At 35.6% G+C, this 26,547-nt stretch overlaps 1 protein-coding gene across 1 annotated transcript in view; it reads right to left on the reverse strand.

Moving 5' to 3' along the window:
- Window positions 1–5,588: 5,588 nt before the first annotated feature.
- LOC149420117 (uncharacterized) overlaps window positions 5,589–26,547 on the reverse strand; it is a 31,023-nt gene continuing 10,064 nt past the window's right edge. Inside the window, exons 6-8 of the mRNA XM_089637491.1 lie at window positions 24,540–24,630; window positions 14,924–15,037; window positions 5,589–10,957 (exon numbers count right to left, since the gene is read on the reverse strand). Coding sequence (XP_089493617.1) covers window positions 10,803–10,957; window positions 14,924–15,037; window positions 24,540–24,630 — 360 coding nt within the window. The 3' untranslated portion in view covers window positions 5,589–10,802. The remainder of the gene's footprint in view (window positions 10,958–14,923; window positions 15,038–24,539; window positions 24,631–26,547) is intronic.

Genomic DNA, 26,547 nt, shown 5'->3' on the forward strand with positions numbered 1-26,547 from the left:
CATCCACTTAAAGATTCCATACCACGGAGGAATCTTTTCTCCGTGTGTCATACTGTTCGACTTGATGTCTGAATTCATACTGAGCGGATTTTAACTCGGGAACTGCACACACAACAGAGCTGGCAAGACATTGGCGGGGATTTGCCACGGTGACCGGATAAATCATCAAAATGATAATTCATCACATCTTTAAAAAGTTATATAAAGTCATGGAAAGTGATGAAACAAAAACTTTATTAACTGGGTTAAGTAGGTTAGGTTAGGTTAGGTTTAATTTATTTTTTTTCATCGTTTCTAATGACTTTATATCACTTTTTAAAAGTGTGTTGAATTGTCGATGTGTTGATTTATCATGGAACCATTTGCCACATACGGCTAAGCCGAGCCACGGCCTTTTGGCTTGGCTCAGTGAATTTTCGGACACGCTGAATTTCAAGCGGAGGCTGCTGAGCCAAGCCAAGCCACCTGAATTTTGACTCGTCATGGGATTTTCCATGTGTGTCCAGCTTTAGGTTTCCAATAATAAAATAACAAAATGCAATGCTGGCGCCTGCCCAGAATTGTTTCTGTCACCTACACAACCTAAACGCTACGTAAGTTGCTGAGTAAATTCCCTTGCTAGGATGCAAATTTGACACTCTGCTATAGTAGTGTTGGGTAGGATACAATATCAGCATGAGTTTTTAAGAGGTACTCAAATACTGAAATGAGGTGTAGAGAATTTCAGAGAAAAATCTATTCACATAAATGAATAAATGCATAATTCAATTTGTGTCGGAGAGTTCATGGTATTACAATGTAAGTAACCTATACGAAATAACATTAATAGACATACAAAACCACCTCACAATTCAACACCTCATGACTCATGTGACTGGTAAGCATCGAGCAAGTGTAACAAAAGTACATAACATACACAAAGTTAACTTATCTGAAATCTGAGCGTCAAACGCCTCATACAAATGTAAGTATTACTGTTGCATAAGTAGTGTTGAGTCCTTCAATTGGCTCCAGAGATGGTTGGGAGTAGTTGGAACTCTTGTGCGGTATTCAAATAATAATTAAAATTTACTCCACCCCCCGGACCAGTTTTCGACGCGACACAACCAGTCTTTCGCAACTCGTTGTGCTAGTCGCCAGCGCGTTGCAGTTGCGCCTATATGTTATTATGATCCAAAAAACACAACAGGAACAGCTTGGAGCGTAGTGGGGAATAAATTTAGTCGGCAAATCGCCAAGTATTTATATTTCTTTATTTTTATACGAGGGTGGTCTGAAAAGTTTCCGACCGCAACGCAAAGTTGGCGGTACTCGTCAATAAAAGCTAGTTAATGTAGTTGTGCATCTTCTGACAGTTACTCACCATAGTTTCGGCCATTTTGGAAGTGCAGTTTTAGTTGACAGTCGTTTGAGTGAGTCGATGTGTATGTTTTTGTGAAAATGGAAAAAATTGAGTATCAAGCTGTTATTAAATTTTTGTTTTTGAAAGGAAATTCGCCTACGCAAATCAAAGATGAGTTGGCTCTGTGTATGGGGACTCTGCACCATCATAAATGATAAAATAAGTAAAATAAAATAAATGGTAAACCACAGTGAAATATTGGGCAGCTGAATTTAAACGCGGCCGTAAGAGCTTGGGAGAAGATTAACGTTCGGGACGTCCAAATACTGCAAATACTGGCGATAACATTCCTAAACTTCACCAAATAGTGTTAGATGACCGCCGAATTAAAGTGAGGGAGATAGCGAAGGTTATGAAAATATCCAAAGAACATGTCTGTCACACAAACTCCAACGGCTCGGAGGGCTTTGAAGCAGAGAATGGACGGTTATCTCGAGAGTATTTCCTCCTGGGGTAAAAATAATCTCGTCGAATTTAATGTTTTAAAGACCCAATCCTGTCTGATTACGTCTAAAAGGGATCCAAATGATAATCTAGTCTCCTTCAACGGAAGCAATCTTCCGAACAGGCCTTCCATTGATATGCTTGGTGTAACTATAAGTGACCAGCTCAGGTACGGGGGCTCCATCGAAGCCAGAGTAGAGTTGGCCTCTCAGAAGCTGGGCGTACTGTACAGGGCCCGCAGATACTTTAATAGTACACAATTGCTCACCCTGTACAAATCGCAAGTGCGCCCTACTGTCGAATTTGGCAGCCATCTCTGGTCTGGAGCCCCAAAATACCTGAAAAAAACCCTTGACTCTGTGCAGAAACTGGCGGTCCGTTTGATAGATTCCCCAATCTTAACAAACGGACTGCAATCTTTATAGCACAGGCGTCAGGTAGGTATGCTGTCCTTGTTCTATCGGTATTACAATGGGAGATGCTCTGAGGAATTAGCGTCATTGATCCCTTCGGCACCGGTGCGTAGTCGGGATACACGCCAAACGCGGGCCCAACATTTGTACACAGTTGACACTTGTCACATGAGAACGGGTCGCTTCTACGATTCGTTCTTAAGTTCAACAGCTCGGCTGTGGAACGAACTGCCGGCCTCTGTGTTTCCTCCCTCCTACAACATGGGACACTTCAAGACCCATGTTCACTCCTTCCTCTCCACAAAAAGACCCTCCACACAGCATCCCCAAAGATGACATAGGCCCTGAGGGAAATTATTTTCTTCAGGGCCTCCTGTGTGGAGTAAATATAAAAAAAAAAAAAAAACATATTAAGACGATGCACTACGTCGTGTAATTATTTTAAATTGAGCCGCTATCAATAACAACCCTTACGTGGATGGCGATAAGGTTTGAATTCCCGCTTAACACCATCCGCCTGTTTTGATTTATGCAAGAAAAAAACATGGCCAAAAAGTGCCTTTTATTTTATTTTGCGGATGTTCAGGCATAAATATTTTTTTTTTTTCGATCATTTTATAAATAACTTAATTTTCCACATCATAAAATAAAATCATAACCGAAAATGGGTTCGTAAGTGGAAGATTTTGAACTTTAAAGCAGTTTTCATAGGCCTTTACATTATTTTTTTCTGGGCTTATAAAAAGACTTATCTAAAAAATACTCGATTATTTCAAAGGCCAAGATGTATTCTACTTGCAGTATTTAATTAAAGCATCTGAAACATTTCTAAGCGACCAAATTTTCAAACCAAAAACACATGATTTTGCATTACTACGTATGGCATCGCCTTAAGTCAAGATTTAGACATGAAAAAGTTGTCCGCGCGTTGGGTGCCGCGTTTGCTCACGTTAGACCAAAAACGTGTTCGAATGAACATTTCCAACGCTCTGTTGGCACAGTTTAGGCGCAATAAATCTGAGTTTTGGTGCCGATTAATTACTGTAGATTAAACATGGATACACCATTATACGCCCGAAACAAAAATACAGTCAAAACAGTGGACTGCAAAGGGGGAACCGGCTCCAAAAAAAGCAAAAACTGTTTTCTCGGATGGGAAAGTGATGGCAACTGTTTTTTGGGATAGTCATGGAGTTATCTTCGAAAAGGAAAAACTATTACAGGAGCATACTACGCATCATTACTTGACAAGCTGAAGGCAGAGATTGCGGAAAAACAGCCACATTTGCAGAAAAAGAAAATCCTATTTCACCAAGACAGCGCGCCATCTCACACCTCAGCGTATGCCATGGCAAAAATCCACAAATTTCGGTTTGAACTGCTTGACCATCTGCCTTACTCACCAGATCTAGCCCCAAGCGACTTCTTTTTGTTCCCGAATCTAAAAACTGTGCTCGGAGGACAGAGATTTTCTTCAAATGAGGAGACAATCACCTTTGTGAACAATTATTTTGCAGAGAAAAACGCCGAGTACTATTTGGACGGGTTAGAGAGATGAGAGCATCGCTGGGAGAAGTGTGTAGAGTTACAAATAGACCATATAGAAAATAAATAAAAAACTTAAGAAAAAAATTATTGTTTCATTGTTAGGTCGAAAACTTTTCAGACCACCCTCGTATTATTACAAATCCACATGTTTATTTTGTATTATTATTGCACAGTATTATTCTACTACAGTGAAAGTGCTGCTTGTGGCAGGCAGCATTCTGCTGATGCGCTCAATAATTCAACAGTAATTAGCTAAACAATTGTTGCGTGTATGTTATATTTGAAGATCTTGTGGAGGTGGTATTGTGTCTGGGTCTGGACTACATTTGTTTAGTATTGAAATTGCCTTGGATTGTACAGAATAACGTGTGTGGACAGGTACATTGAGACAACTTAATATTTTTCTTAATTTCTTAAACAAACTCCATAAAAACATAAAATTTACCGTAGAGATTTGCCAAAATTTGAGTATAAATTTTTTGGATTTAAATATTTCAATAATTAATAACAAATTTGAATTTAATATTTTTCGTAAAAATACATACACAGACATTATAATCCATAACACCTCAAATCATCCATTTTCTCAAAAAATGTCTGCTTTCCATTCTATGATTCATAGACTAGTTAATGTACCCCTATCTCTTAACAATTTTTCAAAGGAACTCAATATCATTAAACAAATTGCAACCAATAATGGATATAACACCAATTTAATTGAAAACATTCTTAATAAAAAATATAAGAATAAATTTCTTAAATCATACATCTATCCTGTACAAAAGGACGAGAAAAAGAATAAATGGAGGAAAATTATGTATTTTAATAATAAAATTTCTAATTCCTTAACAAAAAATGTACCGAATGAAATTCTTCCTGTATTTTATGCAAATAATAAACTTAAAAATTACATAGTAAATAATAAAGACAGAGATCCAAAAATGAAAAAATCTGGAATTTATAAATTGAAGTGTAATGATTGTGGTTTCTTTTATATAGGAAAAACTTCGAGAAACTTTGAAATAAGGATTAAAGAACATATGAAATCTTTAAATAATAACAGTTTCTCGGAGTTTGCCAACCATTTGTTGGAAACTAGTCATACTTTTAACTTCAATACTGGAATAGAATTAATACATTGTAATGTCAATGGCATCCAGTTAGATAAACTAGAAATTTTAGAGATTAGAAAGAGTGTGAACGCAAAATTGAATATTATTAACAATCAAAAATTATTTTTAAATGACCCAATATTAAACCTATTCCCTTTGTAAATTGTTCCATATTGCCTCTCTTTCCCCTATCCGTTTTATCTTTTCATTGTTGTCATTGTTTTTGTCTATTATTTTTTAATGACACCATTGTCTATGTATATTATTTATCTATTGACACCATTGTTTATGTCTATTATTTATAATTAGTTTTATCAAAAACCCTGAAGAAGTGAGCGTTGCTCATGAAACATGTTGGTAATAAACAATAAAAGTGGTTAAAACGAAGTATTTTATTAATTTTTAATTAAAATGGTGCCACAAAATAAGTTTGCTGAGTTAGAAGAAATATTTTTTTAGCTCCTGGGTATAAATAAATTCTAAAAATTAAATAATAAAGAGTAAAACTGGATAAAGATGACAGCATCATAGGATGGCCGACGATTTGAGAAGGGCTGCAGCAAGAGTCGGCGAATCTGGAAGAAATTGAGGGAACGCCTTTGGACGGTTCAAGTAGGTTAGGGATGGGAAGATGGTGCGATAATAATTTATAAAAAAATGTTTGTTTCATTTTTTAATGGAGACATTCAACGTAAAGAAATCATAAACAATAATCACAAAATATACAAATACATACCATTCAATTATCAATAGAGGTGTTAAAATCTTTTCTCTAAATACAGTCACCAAAAATATTTACTTCCGATAATTCGTAAGTTCACAAAATGGGCCATCGCAAACGCGAATTCGATGGAACGAATTCCCTCGCAAACCAAGCTGATATGATATACTTTTTAAAAAGTTTTTGCAGAGAAATAAAATGTATTGAAAAGGTTTATATGTTATTCGAAATAAAATAGATTTTGATAGATAAACACAATATTTCTCAATTTTTGAACATGAGTTTAACGGAAAGTTTGCCAACAGACAATTCTTTTTCTAATAACCCCTGTGGTTTAGAAATATAAGTATCGAATTGTTAGATTGTTATAGAAATTAAAACTTCTATTTTTTTCTTACCTCATAAATCTACATTAATTATAAGAGGAAAAATATTCCGTGGTAGTTCGCTTGCTTATAGTGATACGCATATAGTGTAACGTATCAGATACATCCAGTAAGACCCCCTTTTACACGTTACAGTTTGCACAAGGATTGAGGTGGAAATGGCTTGCAACGGAAGACAAAAGAGTGTGGAAGCATCAACAACCAAAACTGCACAACAAATTAATATATTATTAGTCCAAAGGATAACAAATTATTATAAGCATTAATTACTCGCCTGAAATATCAATACAAATTGAAAATATCTTCCGAGTAAAAGAAAATGTCGCAAACAGGAATTGGATCCGGGTTGGGATTAAGCCGACGAAGCTCAGTGGTCCAGAGCACCTGACCGGACATCAGAAGGTGTGGGTTCAATTCCCGTGGGGGGCATTTATTTTTGCTCGGGAGATATTTTCAATTCGTATGGATATTTCAGGTGAGTAATTAACGCTTATAATAATTTGTTTTCTTTTGTGCAATGCATAAAACCTTATCTTATAAACATTAGTTTTTCATTAAAAAATAATATTATTATTCAACGTTGTGCACTTATTTGGAAATATAACTCCACAGCAGCATGCATTAATTAAATTCCAGATAGGGCGAAATTCCAATGTAACCAGTGCATGATCGTTATGTCAGACGGCAAAAATTATGGTCACTGGTGCACGATTGGTGTTTGATAATCAGAGGATTTGGCTATTTTAGGATAGTGTAAGTCAGAAAACTGTGGTCACTGGTGCACGATTGGTGTTTGATAATCAGAGGATTTGGCTATTTTAGGATAGTGTAAGTCAGAAAACTGTGGTCACTGGTGCACGATTGGTGTTTGATAATCAGAGGATTTGGCTATTTTAGGATAGTGTAAGTCAGAAAACTGTGGTCACTGGTGCACGATTGGTGTTTGATAATCAGAGGATTTGGCTATTTTAGGATATTGTAAGTCAGAAAACTGTGGTCACTGGTGCACGATTGGTGTTTGATAATCAGAGGATTTGGCTATTTTAGGATAGTGTTATTATTTATTATAGTTGCAGTGCAGTTGAAGCTTGAAAGGCGGAGTAGTGCCAACTTCTAAACTGTTCTATGTTCCGTAACATTTTGTTCCTGATTTCAAACAGGTTCAGGGATCTCACACGTAATTCAAAGAGTTTCTAAGTTGAGGTCTGTCAATGAGGATTTACCGATAGGTTTATAAGGCGGACGATGAATTTTGATATTTAACTTGTAAGCTAGATAAAACATCATTACTTCAAAACTAATAATGGTTAACTCATAGTTAGTACCACTATTGTATTAAATAAAGGGCTAGAGCCCTAAAATAAAACTATTATTACATTAGATGCCTAAGGCAATCAAAAATCACTATATTTTTATAACAATTTTCAACAACTTGTACACATACTTCTACGGAATAAGTTTATCGTTTATATTTTAACCGATTCACAAATTGGGTAAGTACCTACACGATGGTCCTAGTAAGTACGTTAAAATTATTGCAAGGCAATACTGATGTTATTTAAAAATAGAATTGGAAATACGTAATCCTAACAAATTACAAAGTTACATCACTAAATTTCTGTGTTCTTTTTTTAAATTTTTATAGTTTCACCATAAAAAAACTTACATTACAACAGAAATGATATAAATTGTAACAATAGATAATATTATATGTAGTATGTATTTACTTCTTAGATATCTAATTTCAAGCACCACCAGATTAAACTTCCATCAACATAAAATAAACCACTTAATGAAAATTCAAATCACCTTATGATAAATCATTGGTTCTTAAACTTACATATTTATCTACATTTAATTTATAGCATTCCATGATTCTAATAATAGACACATTCATATTAGTATTTGAAATCACATTTCAAACTTAAGTTTTTGAAAATATACTTCAATCTTAATAATTAACTAAAATATTTAGCATAACTAATTCACGTTTCAAAGACTAGACTGTTTTACGAATAAGTGGGTAGTGTCCCAATATTTGAGGTAAAATTAGTAATAGATATTTAGTAAATGATTGCATGAAAATATCAAAAAGATTGCACAATCCATATTATGTACGGTGACCGGATAAATCATCACATCTTTAAAAAGTTATATAAAGTCATAAAAAGTGATGAAACAAAAACTTTAATTGGGTTAAGTAGGTTAGGTTAGGTTAGGTTAACAATTTTTTTTTTCATCGTTTCTAATGACTTTTTAAAAGTGTGTTGAATTGTCAATGTGTTCAGTTATCATGGAACCATTATGTACATACATTGTTTCAAGAAAAAAAAAAAAAGTTTCTTAAAATTCATCATCGAAATTGTAAAGTTGTATTGAAAAAGAAAATCTTCAATTTTTACCCTATTGTGTGTTCTTTTTGTTTAAAATTTGTTTTTTAACCTTTAAATATTTCTGAATTTGCAGGAAAAAAATAAAAACATTTTGTAAAGTTGTCGCATTCCACCTCACAAACGCATGTAGAAAAAAAATAAAACAACACTTGATTTCAACATAATTATGTACTAACGGATACAACTATTTAAGCTGGGGGAGATGTGAACATGCACAAAATAGGTTTTTAGCTTCTTAGTTTGGGTTATTTTAATAATTTATGCGTATTTCCTAACCTTCAAATTGAATTTGAAGAAAAAATGGAACTTTAATTCATCTTTTACCATCTTTCCCGACATAAATAGTTGTTTCTTGTAGTAATTAACTTGAAACCAAGTGCTATTTATAAATTTTTGGCGTATTTGGCATATATTATAAGTGTGAGGCAGAATTCGGCAAGTTTAACAAATATTTAAATAGAAAATAGGTTGAAAATACAAACAAAAGTTGAGAATTTTAAAAGTTAGAGGACTCAAAAACTTAGTTTTCATTTATTCGCATTGGTGAAACTTTTGCATTTTATCCTAGTTTTATGTTTTGGAGAATTTTTCGTACCTTTTTAGTTTAACAATTGAATAAAGATATTTAGAACTTAGTTTAAATAATTCAAAAGCAGTTCCCTTCCAGTCACCCATATAATACCAAAAGTAATCATTTAAAGGTTACTAAAGGTTTCATTCAAAACATATAACTAACGTTGAGCTGCCACTTGATATTAGAGCTTTTAAGATAAATCTTTAATAAACTTGACAATTGCATTGTGGTCATAAATGCAAAATCCAACTAAGGCTAGATAAAGTACACCTTTTGAAGCAGGGTTTTTGCCAAACATTACGCAAGCCGCTTAATCTCAAGGAACAATAGGCGATTGTCTGCACGTAAAATCCAAAATTTAATAAGTACATACTAATATAATAAGATCAACTACAATGTTACTCTATGGTTTTAACAATTTGACAATAAACTAAAATATTTATCTTTGCCATAATCTATGGACTACGGTAAATGCATAGAAAAATTATGCTTGTATGATAAGATGTGTAACATTTTATTATAAGTAGTTATTAATTACTGTGATTTGTAATCAATGAACTTAGCGCACGTCTGTCCCATTTTCTCAGGATTTCTTTTAAAAACATGTAAATTATCCATTTCATCAAGATTTTAAATTTAATACACACATTTGGTCCACGATATTGGATACATTGATACCAAATACAAATCAACATTACACATAGAAGACAACAGTACATATATATGTATGGATTTATATTTACAAGCCTCTTTTAAATATGCATTTTACATTTGAAACATGTTCAATAAGAATACCCTCAGATTGTTGAGTTTTGTGAAACTATGAAATAAATGTACGTAACAGTTTTATTCTAAAAATTTAAAAGTTTTAAAACGGTTTTTAAAATCTCGTTTACTTTTTGGTCATTATGAGAGCTAGGGTAATTGTTCTCACTATAAAGAAACATATGCAAGATAATTAAACTTTCATGCAATTAATTTAAATAAGACATAAGAAGAGATTTTATTTTATTTCTATAAGAGACAATTCTTAAATGCATTTTCATTTCATTATAACAAACTAAAAACTTTCACAAAAGAACACTTTACCTGAGAAGAAAACTGATTCTAGCACTGTTATGTATGGGTAATTATAATCTACTTAGTATGTATGAGTAAATTCTGTTAAAGTTGCATCAAACAAGGCTCAAAAAATATACATATTCATAAATACATAGACCGCCATCACCCAAAAGCGCAGACTAAATTGATCATAAAAAGACAACAAGATAAGCTTTGTGAAGAGTGAAGAAATATAACTTTTAATTGTGTATTATTAATATGGTTTTAAAATAAACACCATTATAAGCACATAATGTGATACAGTAAAACCCACTTATAAAGCTCCCACATAACAAGTTTTCATGCCTAAGAAGTTTTGCTTTTCGTTTCTTTATGTCGGCTATCCCTATACTCGCATATCGCAGTTTTATGTGCTGCGTTGGGATAGATTCTGTTTGCAAACATTGAAAAAGTTGACAGCAATGCAAAAATGGCCCAAATAGTCCCACATACAAGGTTTCAGTCTCTTGGAAAACCTTATGAGAGGGTTTCACTGTATTTAAAAAAATTAAGTCATTTTATAAGCAAATAGGACAATAATTGATGTCTCAACAGCACACTGGTTATATCGTAGGCCAACACAAGAGGCTATCGACAATACTGTGACCGAGTCGAGGCGTCTTGTCACGTGACCCAGGTTCCTTCGGTTCGAGGATGAGGGGCGCGGTGACAGTAAATAATGCTCCATGGACTCCTGTCTCCTGACTATTATTTGTCGATGTCCTGCACCAGATGGATGCTGTCCTCGGAGATCCTGAGGCCGGCCGACATGCGGATGGGGACGGGATGGTGGAGGATGGAGAAGCGGTCGTGCTGGCTCGGCTGTCTCGACCGGCCTAGCGCATTCTTCAAGTGGGATTCACCTGAAAATGAAGTATATATGTATTTATTTGAGGTTTAAAATAGACACTTCTTAAAAGGGGCATTCTAAAATAAAATAATGTCATTAATATAGAAATTATTTTGTTGCTAATTAAACAGGCTTAATTTTAACTAAAGACTTACCTAACCTTGACTGGTTAGTAGCAAAGTTGACAAATGCATCAGGTTCCCACACAAGCATCGAGGTTTCAATACAATGGTAAAGATTCCTTATTTAAAAAAAGTATTTTAAAAATAAAACATTGATTTTCGTAGAATTTTAGAATATGTAACAACAACAACAAAAAGTGGTGACGCTGCTGCCGCAAGGCATCTTGTCTTCAGATTCTACCATTTTTATTTAATTTAATAAACATAACACATAATCATTTTGTTGGTAAATTTAGTTCAGTTTGATTTCACAACAATGTCTATCCGTAATGCACTGGTCTCTTCTTCTGATCTTGGCTGCTTCCTTTGCTTACTCCATTCACTTACTTCGTTTCAACTTAATTTACATGGGAGGATGGATAAATATGCAACAAAGGTCGTTAGGTTGTAACGTTTTCACCTATTCCCACCATATTTTACTACGCATCTGTGGGGAATGAAATAAAAGATGATGACATTTGAAGCAAGTGAAACATACTAGTGTTTTTAAAAACTGATACAATTTATAACTAAGACTCTATGTTTTGTTAAACGAATGTACGTCAGGGCGTGTACAAGGTTCCAAGAATCGCTTGTAAGTTGATGACAAATTGCAAAGCATTTACATTGTGACATGTGACATTATTAACGTGAAGTACTAACCTTAAAACAAATAGTCGGGCGCCATGCGTGTCAGATTGACATCACAGTAAGAGTAATAATAACTAGTATTAAGATAACCAGTATATAGAAAACTAGATAACTCCTTTTACGTGTCGACTTAAAATTCACCCATCATTCCCTCCCAGGATTCATTTCCACCGTGGCTTGTCCGCGAAGCACTGACTTCAGTTGACGGCCGATACCGCCGCTCTTTTTCCTTTCATACGAGCGGCTACACTCTTCCTAAAGCAAGGCGCTCGATGAAGTCAACATTCAGTATCAGTAACTATTGGAGTCAACATTCAGATTACCGGGGTTGCAAGTATAACTGCTGCAAGGTTTTTAGTTTGGGTTATGTAAATTTTATGCATATTGATTTTGAAGCAGAACCTTTCGACAAACATCACTTCATACTAAAAAAATCCACCACGGTAGCAAAAGATGTTTTGACCTTTGAAAACAAAAAAAAGCATCTTTTACAATCTCCCATGATATAAATAGTTGTTTCTTGTAGCAATTAAGTTGAAAAGTGTTATTTAAATAATTTGTGCATATTGAAGTAAGCAGAGTAAGAGAACTTTACCCAATTTATTTTCTAGCTAGGTCCTCCGTTGTTGCAGAAACAACATTTTCACTTATAATGATAGTTAGTAGAAGTTTTTCAAATACTCTCGGGTTATTTGTAAAGGGAAAAATTTATCTTTCTTTAAGGATCAGAGAGATTATGTTTTCTGTACTCTTCTGTACGGCACGGTAACCTGGATATTAAACCAAGCATTAACACGGAAGATAGAAGTCTTTGAAATGTATATAAATAGTATATAAGTACATCCTCAATATACATTGGACAGAAAGGGAAACCAATTTAGAAGTTCTTTGTTGAATGAGAATTGTGAAATTGTTGTAGCTATAAAAATACTCCAATATCTATAGCAATTACATTATAAAAACACAAGACATGTTACATTCATACCAACATGTACCCTTATGAAAAGAATAGCCATTCAAAGAAAATATGTATGTACAATTGAAATAGCTATACAAACGAACTGCTAAAGTAGGCCCACTGGACCTAGTTCTTAGTTTAGTAGTGGAACAGCGTAATCTGCATTGATTGGTGTCCCACCTCAATGTTTTTACAAATGGTTCTTTTGCAGTATTGGACTTACACTGATGTTAAACTGTTTATTCCTTATTTATCAATAAGAAGAATTATTTTGAGTGTTGGAACTGGGGGAAGTCAGTTATTAACTACCAGTTAACCTGTACACCGCTAAGTGCTTAAATGTGTGGCAAGCGATCACAACAGCGAACTTACATTGGAGTAACTTCTATTGGCGATTCATCCACCAATAGCGGACGTGATAACTGAGATGGTCTCCAACACCGCGACGGACTGAGCTAGCCTGAACCGAATCATTCGCTTCCGTGTTCGCTCACTACCTTCTAGTTTAACCTTTTGAACGCGTTAATTTGCTCCGCTTTATCTATACCCGTACGCAGTACATATTTTCAAATACCTATGCACGCAATTAAATGTCAAATTATAGCATTCTGGCATGATTTATTGGACTATATAGACAGAACAGATTATTCTCCACAATATGAAAACAAATCCTCGTGTGTCAACAATCTTAGATGTTTATAAAAACAAAAACATAAAATTTCATACAAAGACGTACCGTATCTTTTGAATGTGGTCCCGCCATTCACTCGGCGTGTATGTACTTAGGCCACTGCGTTGATAGACACAAGTGAGACACCATGATCACTTATCATTTTTAGTTATGAAAAGTTGTGAATGACATACTAGTACTAACGCCATCATTGACAAAAATGTAAACTAAAGGACTAAAAGGTGCGAAGAGGCGCACTTGATTATCGATCTTTTTTTATGAAACACAATTTTATTTTTGAGAAATTCTTGTAGATGTCAGCATCGTGATAGTTCTACGAATGTCCAAGTGAGCAAGAAATACATTTATGACGAAAGAGCGCTGGAATATCGGCCGTCAAAGTTTCCGTATCAACTGTTGATACAGCCGCGTGTGAGTATAGACTTTTTGCCGTAACAACAGTTGATACAGCCGCGTGCAAAGAGTTAAATATTGGTATTATTTTTTTATTTTTTTTAAATTCGGAGGCGGTTTACTTACGTTCCCCGCGAGCACTTAGGCCATAGGCCCATTGTACTATCTCCCATTTTACCTCATTCCCTTGCCAGTAACCCGGTCCCTTTTATGAAGTTCACCAGGGCTGTCATTGGATATGTGGCGATGTCTTCTGGTTCCACACTGTGTCTTCCCAGGTATCTGAGCCTTATTCCCAGCAGAGCGGGACATTGGCACCATAGGTGAATTGGAGTCTCTTCCTCCTCTTCACATTTCCTACAGATGTTGGTGTTTTCCACTCCCAACAGTTGCATGTGTCTCCTGAGATGGCAGTGTCCCGTTAATAGTCCTACCAGTTCCCTCAGTGAGTTTCTGTCCATATCGAGTAGTTGCCTGGTTCGGTTAGGGTCCGGTCCGTTTATGAGTACTTTAGATTGCCTCATTCCGGGTGCCTTCTTCCATTCCTTCCAGTGTTGGGATTTGACCCACCTCTTGATATGTAGTTGGGTGTGGCAAGCTGCTACTCCTACGGCCGGCTCGGATCCCGCAAGTGGTGCTTTCGCCCCTTTCCTTGCTAGTTCGTCAGCTCGCTCGTTGCCCTCAATACCTTTATGTCCTGGTACCCAGAGCAGGGTTACTTTATTGATGGTCGCCAGTTCTATAAGGATAGTCCTGCATTCCATCACCAGTCTGGAGTCGCATCGGTTACTTTCCAGTGCCATTAAGGCCGCCTGGCTATCCGAACATATGTTTATGTTCTTATTTCTGTACCCGATACTCATATTCTCCTGTGCACAGGCTAAGATGGCTTTCATCTCAGCTTGAAACACAGTGCAGTGCATTCCTAGAGGTGTGCTAATTGATTGTAAATATATACGTAAGTAACTTTGGTGGCGTTCTTGTATGATATATCCATCACAACACCCACAAATATATATTTTATAGAAAATATTATTATAAAAAATGAAAAAATATAACAAAAATTGCCACCTATATACATCAGGAACGCGATGAAAAGGTTAAAAATAGGTAAAATAAGCATACCCGGTAAAGATAAAGGCCGCATGGAATTGGGGTCTCGCGACTTGGGAGAGATGGGTCTCGAGGAAGATCTGATCCGCGGAGGATTGTTGTTCTTCACATTTGTCTTGAAATCTCCTGCAAAAGATATACACAGTAATTATACAGGTGCCCTGTTGAATGCAAATGTGGAGTTCCCACCCAGGGGTCACAGGTTCAGTCCTCTGCTAGCTAAGACCTCCATCATTGCACAAGCAACATTTTCTGCTTATAATGATGAGAGAGTAACCTGGATGTGAGCCTTTTTTTTTTTTCTTATTATTTCTGGCTTTCACCCTTCAAGGGTGTTCTTGGCCATCATTTAAAATTATTGAGAAATGAAAGGTGAATTTAAATATTAATTTTATTTAAATAGGCAAATTTCAAAATTATAATGAAAATTGGAGTCGAGTTCAGACTTAGAAGAGATGAGATGTTGAATGGAGGGGAGGCAATTTTAGATAACGCTTGATAGAAGAGAGGATATTTGTTTAGAGAGGGACAACCAAAAAATATGTGATCTAAAGTTCCCACTTCTAGACCACAGAATGTACAATCTGGGGAGTCAACAACGTGAATTTTAAAAAGATGGGAAGGAACGGAACAATGTCCGATCCTCATTCGAATGAGTGAAGAAATTTCTTTTTTGGAAAAAAGGAGGGAATTGCTGAAACCACGGTTTTGATGGAATAGTCCTTTGTATTGAGGCATAGCAGGCTCCCTTGGATTGACTAGCAATGTGCCAATACTCCGACCAAACATTGCGGGATCTATCTTTGATGATGGAAAAAATGTCAGATAGGGGAATGTGGTTTACGAGGGTAACAACAGGGTTGGACGCTCCTTGTTTTGCCAAGGCATCCGCAATATCATTACCCATGATACCAACATGTCCAGGAATCCAAATCAGAGTTACAGTTTTACCAGAGCTTTGAATGGAGGCTATCATCTCTCGAATAAGGCATACAAAGTGATCATCAGAATGAAGAAGAGGACTGGATTTAAGTTTTTGGAGGGAACTGAGAGAGTCAGAGAGAACGAGGGAATGTTCAAAATTATTTTTGATTATATATTTGAGAGATTCTATTATTGCAATACACTCGGCTGAAAATTGATTTGAAATTGAATGAAATATTCTGTCATTAGAATTATTGTGGTAAACGTTAATACCTATACCACAGTTAGGAGAGTCGGGAGATTTGGATCCATCAGTAAATAAAAGAGAAAAGTTGGGCCATTTAGATGAAATAATGTCATTGAACATATTATTAACAGTTCGGGCCGGGAGATTGGAATGACTTTTAAGGATTCCGATCCCTTCTATTATTGTTGGGGATAGGGTGACGTGACTATATTTTAATTTGTATAAGGGAAGTAGTCATTTTGGATGATGTGAAGCTCTGAGAGAGACTTAAAATTTTTACAGATGTCAGGAAGAGGTTTAGTTGAAGCTCTGATTGTAGATGAATGGGTTGAGTCAATGAACAACGAGACGCTGGGGATAACCTGATGACATTTAGAATTTAAACATTTAAGAACAAATTTGTCAGCAAATAGTTGACGCCTTAAATAAAGAGGAGGATCAGAACATTCTACTTGAAGGGAATTGATGGGTGACGATTGCATCGCTCCAGTTATAATTCGCAAAGATTTAGATTGAATTTTGTCTAATTTATCAAGTACATTTTTTGAGGCAGTACTAAAAAGTGGGCAGGCATAGTCAAGATGGCTTCGAATAAGTGCGTTGTAAAGCAACTTAATGCAAGTAGGGTGAGCTCCCCACCAAACGCCAGATAATGATCTGATATTTAAATTTTTTTCGCATTTAGTAACTAAATTATTAATATGGGAAGACCATTTAAGTTTCCTATCAAATGTTACTCCCAAAAATTTTACTTCAGAAGCGTTGGGGATTGGAGAATTTTTAAATAAAATTTGAACGGGGGGGTTTTTATGGCGGTTTGAGAAGGTGACACACTGAGTCTTTTGGATTGAAAGTTCAAGACCATTTAACGTGAGCCATGTGCAAAGGGCATTCATGGCTTCGTTAAGATATTTGACGGCGAGAGGGATGATTTTGGATGATAAGAAGAAAGCTATGTCATCTGCGAACTCAATAACTTTTACTTGTGGGGGAATAGCGACATGCATATCATATGTGTATATATTATACAGTAAGGGGGACAATACATCGCCTTGAGGTAAACCCTTCCAAATAGACCTACTTTGAGGAAAAATATCTGGAAGTTCAATGAAAGTTTTTCTATCTAGAAATAGATTAATAATAGATTGGACAAACATGGGGGGAAGGCCAAGGCCTAGAAGTTTTTTTTTCAAGATTGGGATGGAAACATTGTCAAAGGCGCCTTCTATATCTATAAAGACGGCAAGACAAACTTCCTGTTTAGAAATTGATAAATTAATATCAGTACTGATGATGGCAAGGTTATCTTGAGTGGATTTTTTTTTCCTAAATCCAAATTGAGATGGAGAGAGAAGCTGTTTACTCTCGACAAAAAATTCTAATCGGTTTTTAATTAATTTTTCATAAAGTTTACTGAGGGTGGATGAAAGAGCGATTGGCCTGTAGTTGGATCCAGAATTTGGTGATTTGTTTGTTTTTAAAATAGGGATGATTATTTGACAACTCCAGTCATCAGGCATTATACCAGTCTGGAAGATTTTATTTAAGATGCTTAAGAAGTGGTTTAGAACATTATCATTACTATTTTTGATTATGCTGTAAGGTATACCATCTCTGCCTGGAGATGAGTCCTTGACTGTTGATAAACAATTTTTTAGCTCAATTAAGGTGAACGGAGAGTCTAGCCAATGATTAGACATAGGAGTATTATAGATGGGCGTTATTTCATCTAAGTTAGGTACAGAAGGGGGGGCAATTTTGTCCAAAAATTCATCGATCCATTTAGAATGAGACGCTCGAGGAGATGGTGAACTGAAAGAGGATCTAAATCTTCGGATCATAGACCAAACTTCCGAAATTGGAGTGTTCGGAGATACTGAACTGCAGAAGTTGTACCACCCGGATCTTTTTTTTGACCTCAATACCCTTTTGGCATTGGATTCAGCGTTTTTGTATATAAGATAGTTCTCCATAGTCATATTGTAACGATAGGAAAGAGATTTAGCTTTCCGAATTCTTACTACTTTGGAACATTCCTCATCCCACCAGGGAGTTGGAGGGAGTTTTTTGAGAGATTTAGTTTTAGGGGGAGGATTTGATTTATTTATTGCAGTTATGAGCATTGATTTGAAGTTATTATAATCATCTTTGACGGAAAATATATCGGTGGCGGGTGAATTTAATAGGAACTGGTCCATATGAGAGTTAAATTCATCCCATTTGGTGTGTTTCGTTTTAATTTTTGTCGAAATATGAGACTTATCTGATTGGAAAGAAGTTTGATAAGTAATGGTGATCGGGAAATGATCACTGGAGCAAGGGTCGGGGGACACCACCCACGAGGAGAGAGAAGCCAGACTAGTAGAACATATCGATAGATCCACTGCACTGGGGTTTGTGCTGGGGCGTGAGATCCTAGTAGGAGATCCGTCATTCAAAAGGAAAAGGTTGGATTGATCTAGGAAATCCATCACACTTCGACCATCTCGGTCGGAGAAAGCAGAACCCCAGACGGGGGAATGGGCATTAAAATCGCCTAATATAAAGAAAGGAGGGCTTAGTTGACTTACAATTTGCAACCAAGTTTGTTTATTGAAGTGGGCTGTTGGGGGAAGATAGACTGAAATAAAGGATGTGTCCTTTATTTTAGCTGCAACCATTTGGAAGTCAGCATTGGGGGGTTTGATATTATTTATTGGGGAAAATGATATGGATTTTTTAATAAAAAGGGCAGCACCGCCGCCCGAACCTTCCAGGCGGTCGTCGCAGAGACAGGAATACCCTCCCACATTAAAGTGGGTGGATGGAGTAAACCAAGTCTCCGAGATAGCAGCCAAAGAAATAATGTTGGAATTTAATAGGTTAAGGAGATCAGATTTGTTAGAAATAGCACTTCGGCTATTCCACTGAAGTATTCTGACATCCTGAAGAGTCATTTTGAATAAATGATTTTAATGTGGAAATAATAGTAGCAGCGTTGGACGGTAGATTAGTTTGAGAAGAAATAAGGTCAATTAGAAGCATAATAAGAGATTGGATTAATGAAGAATTGTCTTGGGAGAGTTTTTCAGAAAGTTTAAGAGAGTTCATTGAGGACGGATTATAATTATTTGCACACCCATTTGTGGCATTTGAAAGAGGTGAACCATTGGGATTTAAGAGCAGTGAGTTGTGTTGTTGCTGATCGTATCCAGGAGCCGGTTTAGAGATAGCGTTTTTGTATGTGAATTTAGTTGAACGAGAAGAAGTTGTTGTAGTGGAGGGAAGAGGGTTGGATGAGGAGTTGCTGGATAAAGCCTCAGCAAATGATTTTTTGACAGGCAGGAATAGTTTAGAGCCTGCAGAAAAGACAAGTTCTGAGAGGCCATAGAAATTTTAATATTTTTTTGGCGAGATTGTTCTGGGCAAGAAGTGTTGATAGCTGTATGTGAGCCTGAGCAGTTAAAACATTTAGGTGAGGAGGAAGAAGGACATTGGTCAGCTGCGTGGTTTTCTCCACATTTAAAACATCTGGGTTGAGATCTGCATGCAGCTTTGGTATGACCAAAACGGCAGCAATTGAAACATTGAGTGGTGGGATAAGTATACATTTCAACTGGTAATGAGTTGAAGAATAAATATATATGGGAGGGAAGAGATTGACCTTCAAAGGTGATAACGACAGATTGGGAGGGCTTCCAGGAAATTATACCCTCAGAGGAGTCCTTGTAATTTAGCCTCCTGGCTTTAATGGGATTGCCAATGTGTTGGGGGGTTGAAAGTGAAGACAGAATTTCTTCGATGGACAGATCGGTCGAGATACCTCTGACCAGGCCCATGCGAGTGACATTGAAAGTAGGAATATATGCCTTGAACTTTGAATTAGATGAAATGAAGATATTTTTGATGAAACTGTTGGAAGCTGACCCTGAGAGGAATTCGACGGAGATTCGGAAGCGACCCACGGCTTTTACACCTCCAGGCTTGATTGAAAGATTCTTGCTATTTGATAGGAATTTGCCAAATTCAAGAGGGTGGATGGTTTTTCCTTGCTCAGTTTTTTGGGCGTATACTATGAATGGGCCACGGGAATGAGGAGAATAAAAGTTTGTTGGAGGAAGTTGAGAAAGTGCTGGTGGGGACTGTGAAGTCGAAGGCGAGTCAAGTTTTATTGGGGAAGAAGGAGTAAATTTCCTTTTTTTGGTGGAAGTCAAAATGACAGAATCACTGTCAGAAATTTCTACATTTTCCCCGTCTGGGGGGTCCGGAGAGGGATCTGGGGGCTTTGTAGGGGGTCCAGGAGGGAAATCTTCCTCCATTATTCACAACAGTAAACAACTACAATAATAGTATGAAAAATGACAGAAGTAAAAAAGTTTATAAATATCTGGAAATCAGCAGCGAAAAGTGACTCCTGGAAGATCAGAAGGGAGAAGAAACCTCAAGGCACAACACACTACACTTTTTTTTGGCCAGAAAACAAAATAGAATAGTAAAAAATTAATTTTAGATAGAGAAAAACAAAACAACTGATGACAGCCAAATGTTATTGTTGCAATCTGAGATGTGAGCCTTAATTTAAAAAAAAAAATTGATTGCTTGTTTGAAAAACATGTTTAACTTTAAGCCCTACATAGTAATCTTGACTCATGTTAACCTTTTGAACGCGTTAATTTGCTCCGTTTTATCTATACCCGTACGCGGTACATATTTTCAAATACCTATGCACGCAATTAAATGTCAAATTATAGCATTCTGGCATTATTTATTGGACTATATAGACAGAACAGATTATTCTCCACAATATGAAAACAAATCCTCGTGTTTCAACACTCTTAGATGTTTATAAAAACAAAAACATAAAATTTCATACAAAGACGTACCGTATCTTTTGAATGTGGTCCCGCCATTCACTCGCCGTGTGTGTACTTAGGCCACTGCGTTGATAGACATAAGTGGGACACCATGATCACTTATCATTTTTAGTTCTGAAAACTTTTTCTCAAACTCTTTTCTAAACTCAACACTTAAAAATAACACATAAATTTTATATCACTTAATAAATATTGTTTTTTAAGCACTTTAGAGGAATCTCTGTCTGTCACATTTTTTTGGAACTATGGTAAACTTTAAAACAGGGTTCGATACATAAAGACACACCACATTCTTTACATACGTATCTCGTTAACTGCATTTTTTTATTTTTCAATCGGCATACACGACATCGTCTACGCGGTTTTTTTATTTTGCCAGTTGATGGAATCAATTCGGCCATATGCTTAGCGGCATATTTAGGCAAAACCCGAAACGGGTTGAGGTGGGCTGATGTATTAGGCTCTGGTATTTGAGAAATCTCTGGTTTATATTTCTCAACTAGTTGCATAATAACCGCCAATTGAAAATCTGCTAGAGATTTTTTTATACCTGTCACTTGGGTGTACAAAATAAATGAATTCAATAAATATAGGTCAAGTATGTGAAAAAATACTTTTTTATACCATTTTATGGTCTTCCTCATACAGGATAAACTGCTCAGCATCATGTCGCTTTTGTCAACAGCTCCCATAGATTTATTGTAATCAATGACACAGGCAGGCTTGCGAATGTGTTGTTTAGTTTGGTGATTTATTTTACTGGTTTCCTTAAATGAGTTATCGTGCAAGGTAGTTAGCATATGTACATCCCTTTTATCACACCATTTTAATGCTAAAAGGGGACCGCGGCTTTTTGACTCAAATTCGCCTTTTTTCAGTTTAATAAATTTTGGCATTTCCTTCCGGTTCTTTTTTACCGTCCCACAGGCATTTGTTTTTTTCGAATGCAAAAAATTGAATAAATTTGGACTTGAGTACCAATTGTCACACCATAAATTGTGCCCTTTGCCAAAATAATCAGTTAGGAGTGTAGTAACAACAGCGCCGGTTATTCCCAAGTTTTGTTCATCTGTAATTTCCGTGCCTTCTCCGCAGTAAATTATGAAATCTAGAATGTATCCAGTTTTCACATCACACAAAACAAACATTTTGATTCCAAAGCGATGTCGTTTTGATGGAATATATTGCTTAAAAATTAGCCTACCCTTGAAAACAATGATACTTTCATCTATACATAGGTCTTCATAAGGTATCACAGACTCCTTAAATAGTGTTCGGGTGTGATTTAAAACTAACCTTATTTTATAAAGACGATCTATAGGAAGCGAATTTGAGTCACAGAAATGTAAATTTTGCAACAACAATTGATATCGGTCTCTACTCATGATCTGGCCAAAAATAGGGGAACTTAGAAATATATTTGTACTCCAATACTCTTCAATAGTCAAATGTTCGTTTCTTGTCATAAGCATGGTTATTGCAAAAAATAGATACATTTCTTCAATACTTGTGTCCTTCCACTTATGAATTCGTGACTTCGCACCAAATTCCTTTGAAATGAGAAGAAAAGTATGGTAGTCGTTTGTTTCTCGAACAATTTCATTCATAATCGAGCGATTTAAAAAATGTTCAAAAAAATCACTTTCTGTTGAATTTTCGTTAAATTGTACAGAAACGCCGGATTGAAAATCATCAAATTCGTGTACTATTGGAATATGAGGTCCAGACACCCAGGAGTGTAGCACTTCTTCACTTACAGACTCATTCGCTTGAGTTTCTGTATCTGAAAGTTCCGAAGGTTCAAATTCATCTTCGGACATTTCATAATCAGAATCCAAAACGTTCAATATATTTTCAATTTCATCATCTTCCAAACTATGGGCCATTTTTTATCCGAAAAATCAAATGAATTAAAAAACTAAAAACTTGTGAACGTTTCCTAATAAATTTTGAAATAGTATATAAAACACGAAAATAACACGCACTTTAGTAATATATAACTAATACATATATATAACAAAATATATTTAAATTAATAAAGTATATAGTAAAGTCAATAACTCAGTTTTGTAACACAGTAAAATGTTAAAAAATACGCGCAATCGGCACAATATGGTCACTCGTGGATACAGTAAAATTGAATTTGCTAGACGAAACACAAGAAATCAAAAAAAAAATGATTTCTGAAGTGAACAAATTAATTTGAATTTTTCGTAATAATTCAATATTACAGCAGAACACAGAATGTTATCGGCGCAGATTCCACAGATCAACTCGGCGCGCGCAAGCGCAGATAACATACTAGTACTAACGCCATCCGTTGACAAAATTGTGAACTAAAGCACTCAAAGGCGCGAAGAGGCGCACTTGATTATGGATCTTTTTTTATGAAATACAATTTTATTTTTGAGAAATACTTGTAGATGTCAGCATCGTGATAGTTCTACGAATGTCCAAGCGAGCAAGAAATACATTAATGACGAAAGAGCGCTGGAATATCGGCCGTCAAAGTTTCCGTATCAACTGTTGATACGGCCGCGTGTGAGTATAGACTTTTTGCCGTAACAACAGTTGATACGGCCGCGTGCAAAAGATTAATGAGTGAAATATTTTATGAAAGTTAATAATCATTGATAAATCTTGGAACTCAGGATGTAACAGATTATATACAACAATCCCATTATAAAAAAGTATAAGCACATAAACAAAATAATAAAATAGTTTTGAAGATAAAAATAATTGCTTACTAATAAAATAATAATGCGTATTATCCTTTTCTTTATCAGCTCTCCACACGAGTGAGCAAATTCTTTTCTAAATCTATGATTTAATTGAATATTTAAGCTACAAATCGCAAAAAATCAATATATTTTCATTCAATTTCCTTTTTTAAAAGTCTAATTTACATTTGAGAAATGCCTTATTTAGTCTGCTCTCAAAGGTGGCGGTAAAATGTTGAGATTTTTTTTTTTTTATAGTGAATACCTCACAAGAGTCCCAACTGCTCCCGTCTGGAGCCAGTGAGACTATGGCATCCCCAATCGGGGGATGTTGTGAGGCTGAAGGTAAGTGGGGAAGGGAAATAGGAAGGTGGGAAAGTACCTGGCTATTCAGATCTAGTCACTAAACACGACTAAAGCCATTTGGAGCAACGTTTCAATTCTGAATGGTGGTCTTACACCAGGGCGATACTGGTAGTATCTTCCACTCTGGAACGTGCCGCAAATATACTATATATTATTTTAATTAATTAATTGTGAAATAACACAAATCAATCAAATAAAATTTATTTGCGCACGCCGGGTTTGAACCCGCGACCTTCGGAATGGCAGTCCAATGCTTTACCACTGGACTATGCCGGCCGCCGATGTTCATTATTAAATGGTTTTTTCAGGTATTTTGAGGCTCCAGAACAGAGGAGTCAAAATTCAACAGTGGGATTACAGTGAGAACAGTTGTGTTCTATATGTATTCAGTATCTGCGGATCCTGTACAGTATGCCTGGTTTCTGAGAGGCTAATATAATTCTGGCTTTATTTAGAGTTGTTAAGGTTGTTAAGGATAGCCATCTAGAAGAAGAATGAGATGTGGAAATTGAACTTACCATGTAAATAAGAATCCTCACTAGTGTTGTGAAGTTTAGCCGTTACTCTGAGAGGTGATTTACGGAGGATTGAAGTAGATCCCATGAAATCCTGAAAATATATAAAAAAACATTAGGTTTGGACAAAATATATTTAAATTATGACAAATAAATACATTATTTAATCTATTGGATTAACTTTTGAGGGGTATACCCATCAATGTAATATTTAATCATTGAAGAAGAAGATACTACGTATTAATAGATCTAAACGAAATATGAAATAGCACAAAACAAATTATATTTGTACGTAATAAGAATGAGATGTCAGATCAACTAAAATTAAGTAAATTAGTAAAATCAGGTGTCAATGGCCGAGTGGTCATAAAGGCGTTGTCCCGGTAAGACCTGGGTGTCCCTGGGTTCTATTCCCTGTTGCGATCGTTATCTTTTTATTTTCTGTGTCTTGTTCTGTTTCATTTAGATCTTACAATATTGTCTTCTTTTACAATGACAATAAATAAATTTTTTTAAACCATTATTTTAACACATTGACGGACACTTGCCAGAAAATCTTTTGTGATATGACACATGCTATCACATGTCACAGCACACGTATTTTGTGAAGTCGATGAAAATCACTAATAAAAAAATGATCACCTCTGGTTGTGAGACTACCAAGTATAGAAGTGTTCACGTTGTGACACAATTAGACAGACCACATACTTCTGCAATACAAAACTTGACTTCGTAGCCCATTGTGTCATATCGATTTTAAAACAATGTCAATAGACATTGTGTCATATCGATTCTAAAACAATGTCAATAGACATTGTGTCATATCGATTCTAAAACAATGTCAATAGACATTGTGTCATATCGATTCTAAAACAATGTCAATAGACATTGTGTCATATCGATTCTAAAACAATGTCAATAGATATTGTGTCATATCGATTCTAAAACAATGTCAATAGACATTGTGTCATATCGATTCTAACACAATGTCAATAGACATTGTGTCATATCGATTCTAAAACAATGTCAATAGACATTGTGTCATGTTACATCTCCTCTTATTTATTTATTAATTAACGGACATCGTCCAAATTACAAAATAATAACACGAATAAGGTAAAATGAAAAATATAGGAGTAGACAAAGGTACATGAAAGCAAAGACATATGGTAGATATAATATAAGAAAATAAAGTGACAAGTCGAATCAAGTCAAGAATACGCCGTGGGTCAGGACCACAGGACACTTATAATATTCCGTCACTTGTTTAGCGACTGGCAAAAATCATTTAGACTTATCCCAAAAAAGTTAAGGTTTTGACTTGAGTTGACCAGTCTACACATTCTGGACAATGGTGAATAATATCCATAATTTGTCGAATGATGGTTGAGGAAGAGCAGTTCATTATTTCTGAGTCTTTGCGAGGGGATATTGAAGGGAATGAGTTGCAGTAGAGTGGGTGAATCAATAATACCATTTATAATTTTGAAGAAGCAAATGAGGTCATTTCTTTCCCGACGGACTTCCAAAGGAGAGAGGTTTAGAGTTAATTCAATTTCATCATATGAGTATTTGCCTTTTTCTAAACCTAGCCTCCTAGCAATCCCTTTTAAGAACCGATGTTGAACAGATTCAATGCGTCGAATGTGGACAGAATAAAAAGGAGACCAAATAACACAAGCATATTCAAGATGGGGGCGAACCAAGGAGCAGTAAAGAGTTCTAAGGGTATTTACATTTTTGAAGTCCGAAGTAAATAAGTTTTTTTAAGTCTCTTAAACAACGTCAATAAACTTTGTGTCCGTGAATGTGTTAAAAATAAATATAATATAAAATTTGTACTTGATTATTGAATTGAACACCAAGCAAGACGGACAATTATGAAATATGAAAGTAGGTGGTAAATATCATGTACATACACACATACATGAATATGCACTATTTTCAAAATAAAAAAGTTGATTTGATAATATTTGATCTGTCCGGAGATTGTGACGTAAAAAGTTTCATT

Source organism: Hesperophylax consimilis, chromosome 11, assembly GCF_061612785.1.
Source record: "Hesperophylax consimilis isolate HC1 chromosome 11, BYU_Hcon_1.0, whole genome shotgun sequence".
In the NCBI taxonomy this organism is placed as follows: domain Eukaryota; kingdom Metazoa; phylum Arthropoda; class Insecta; order Trichoptera; family Limnephilidae; genus Hesperophylax; species Hesperophylax consimilis.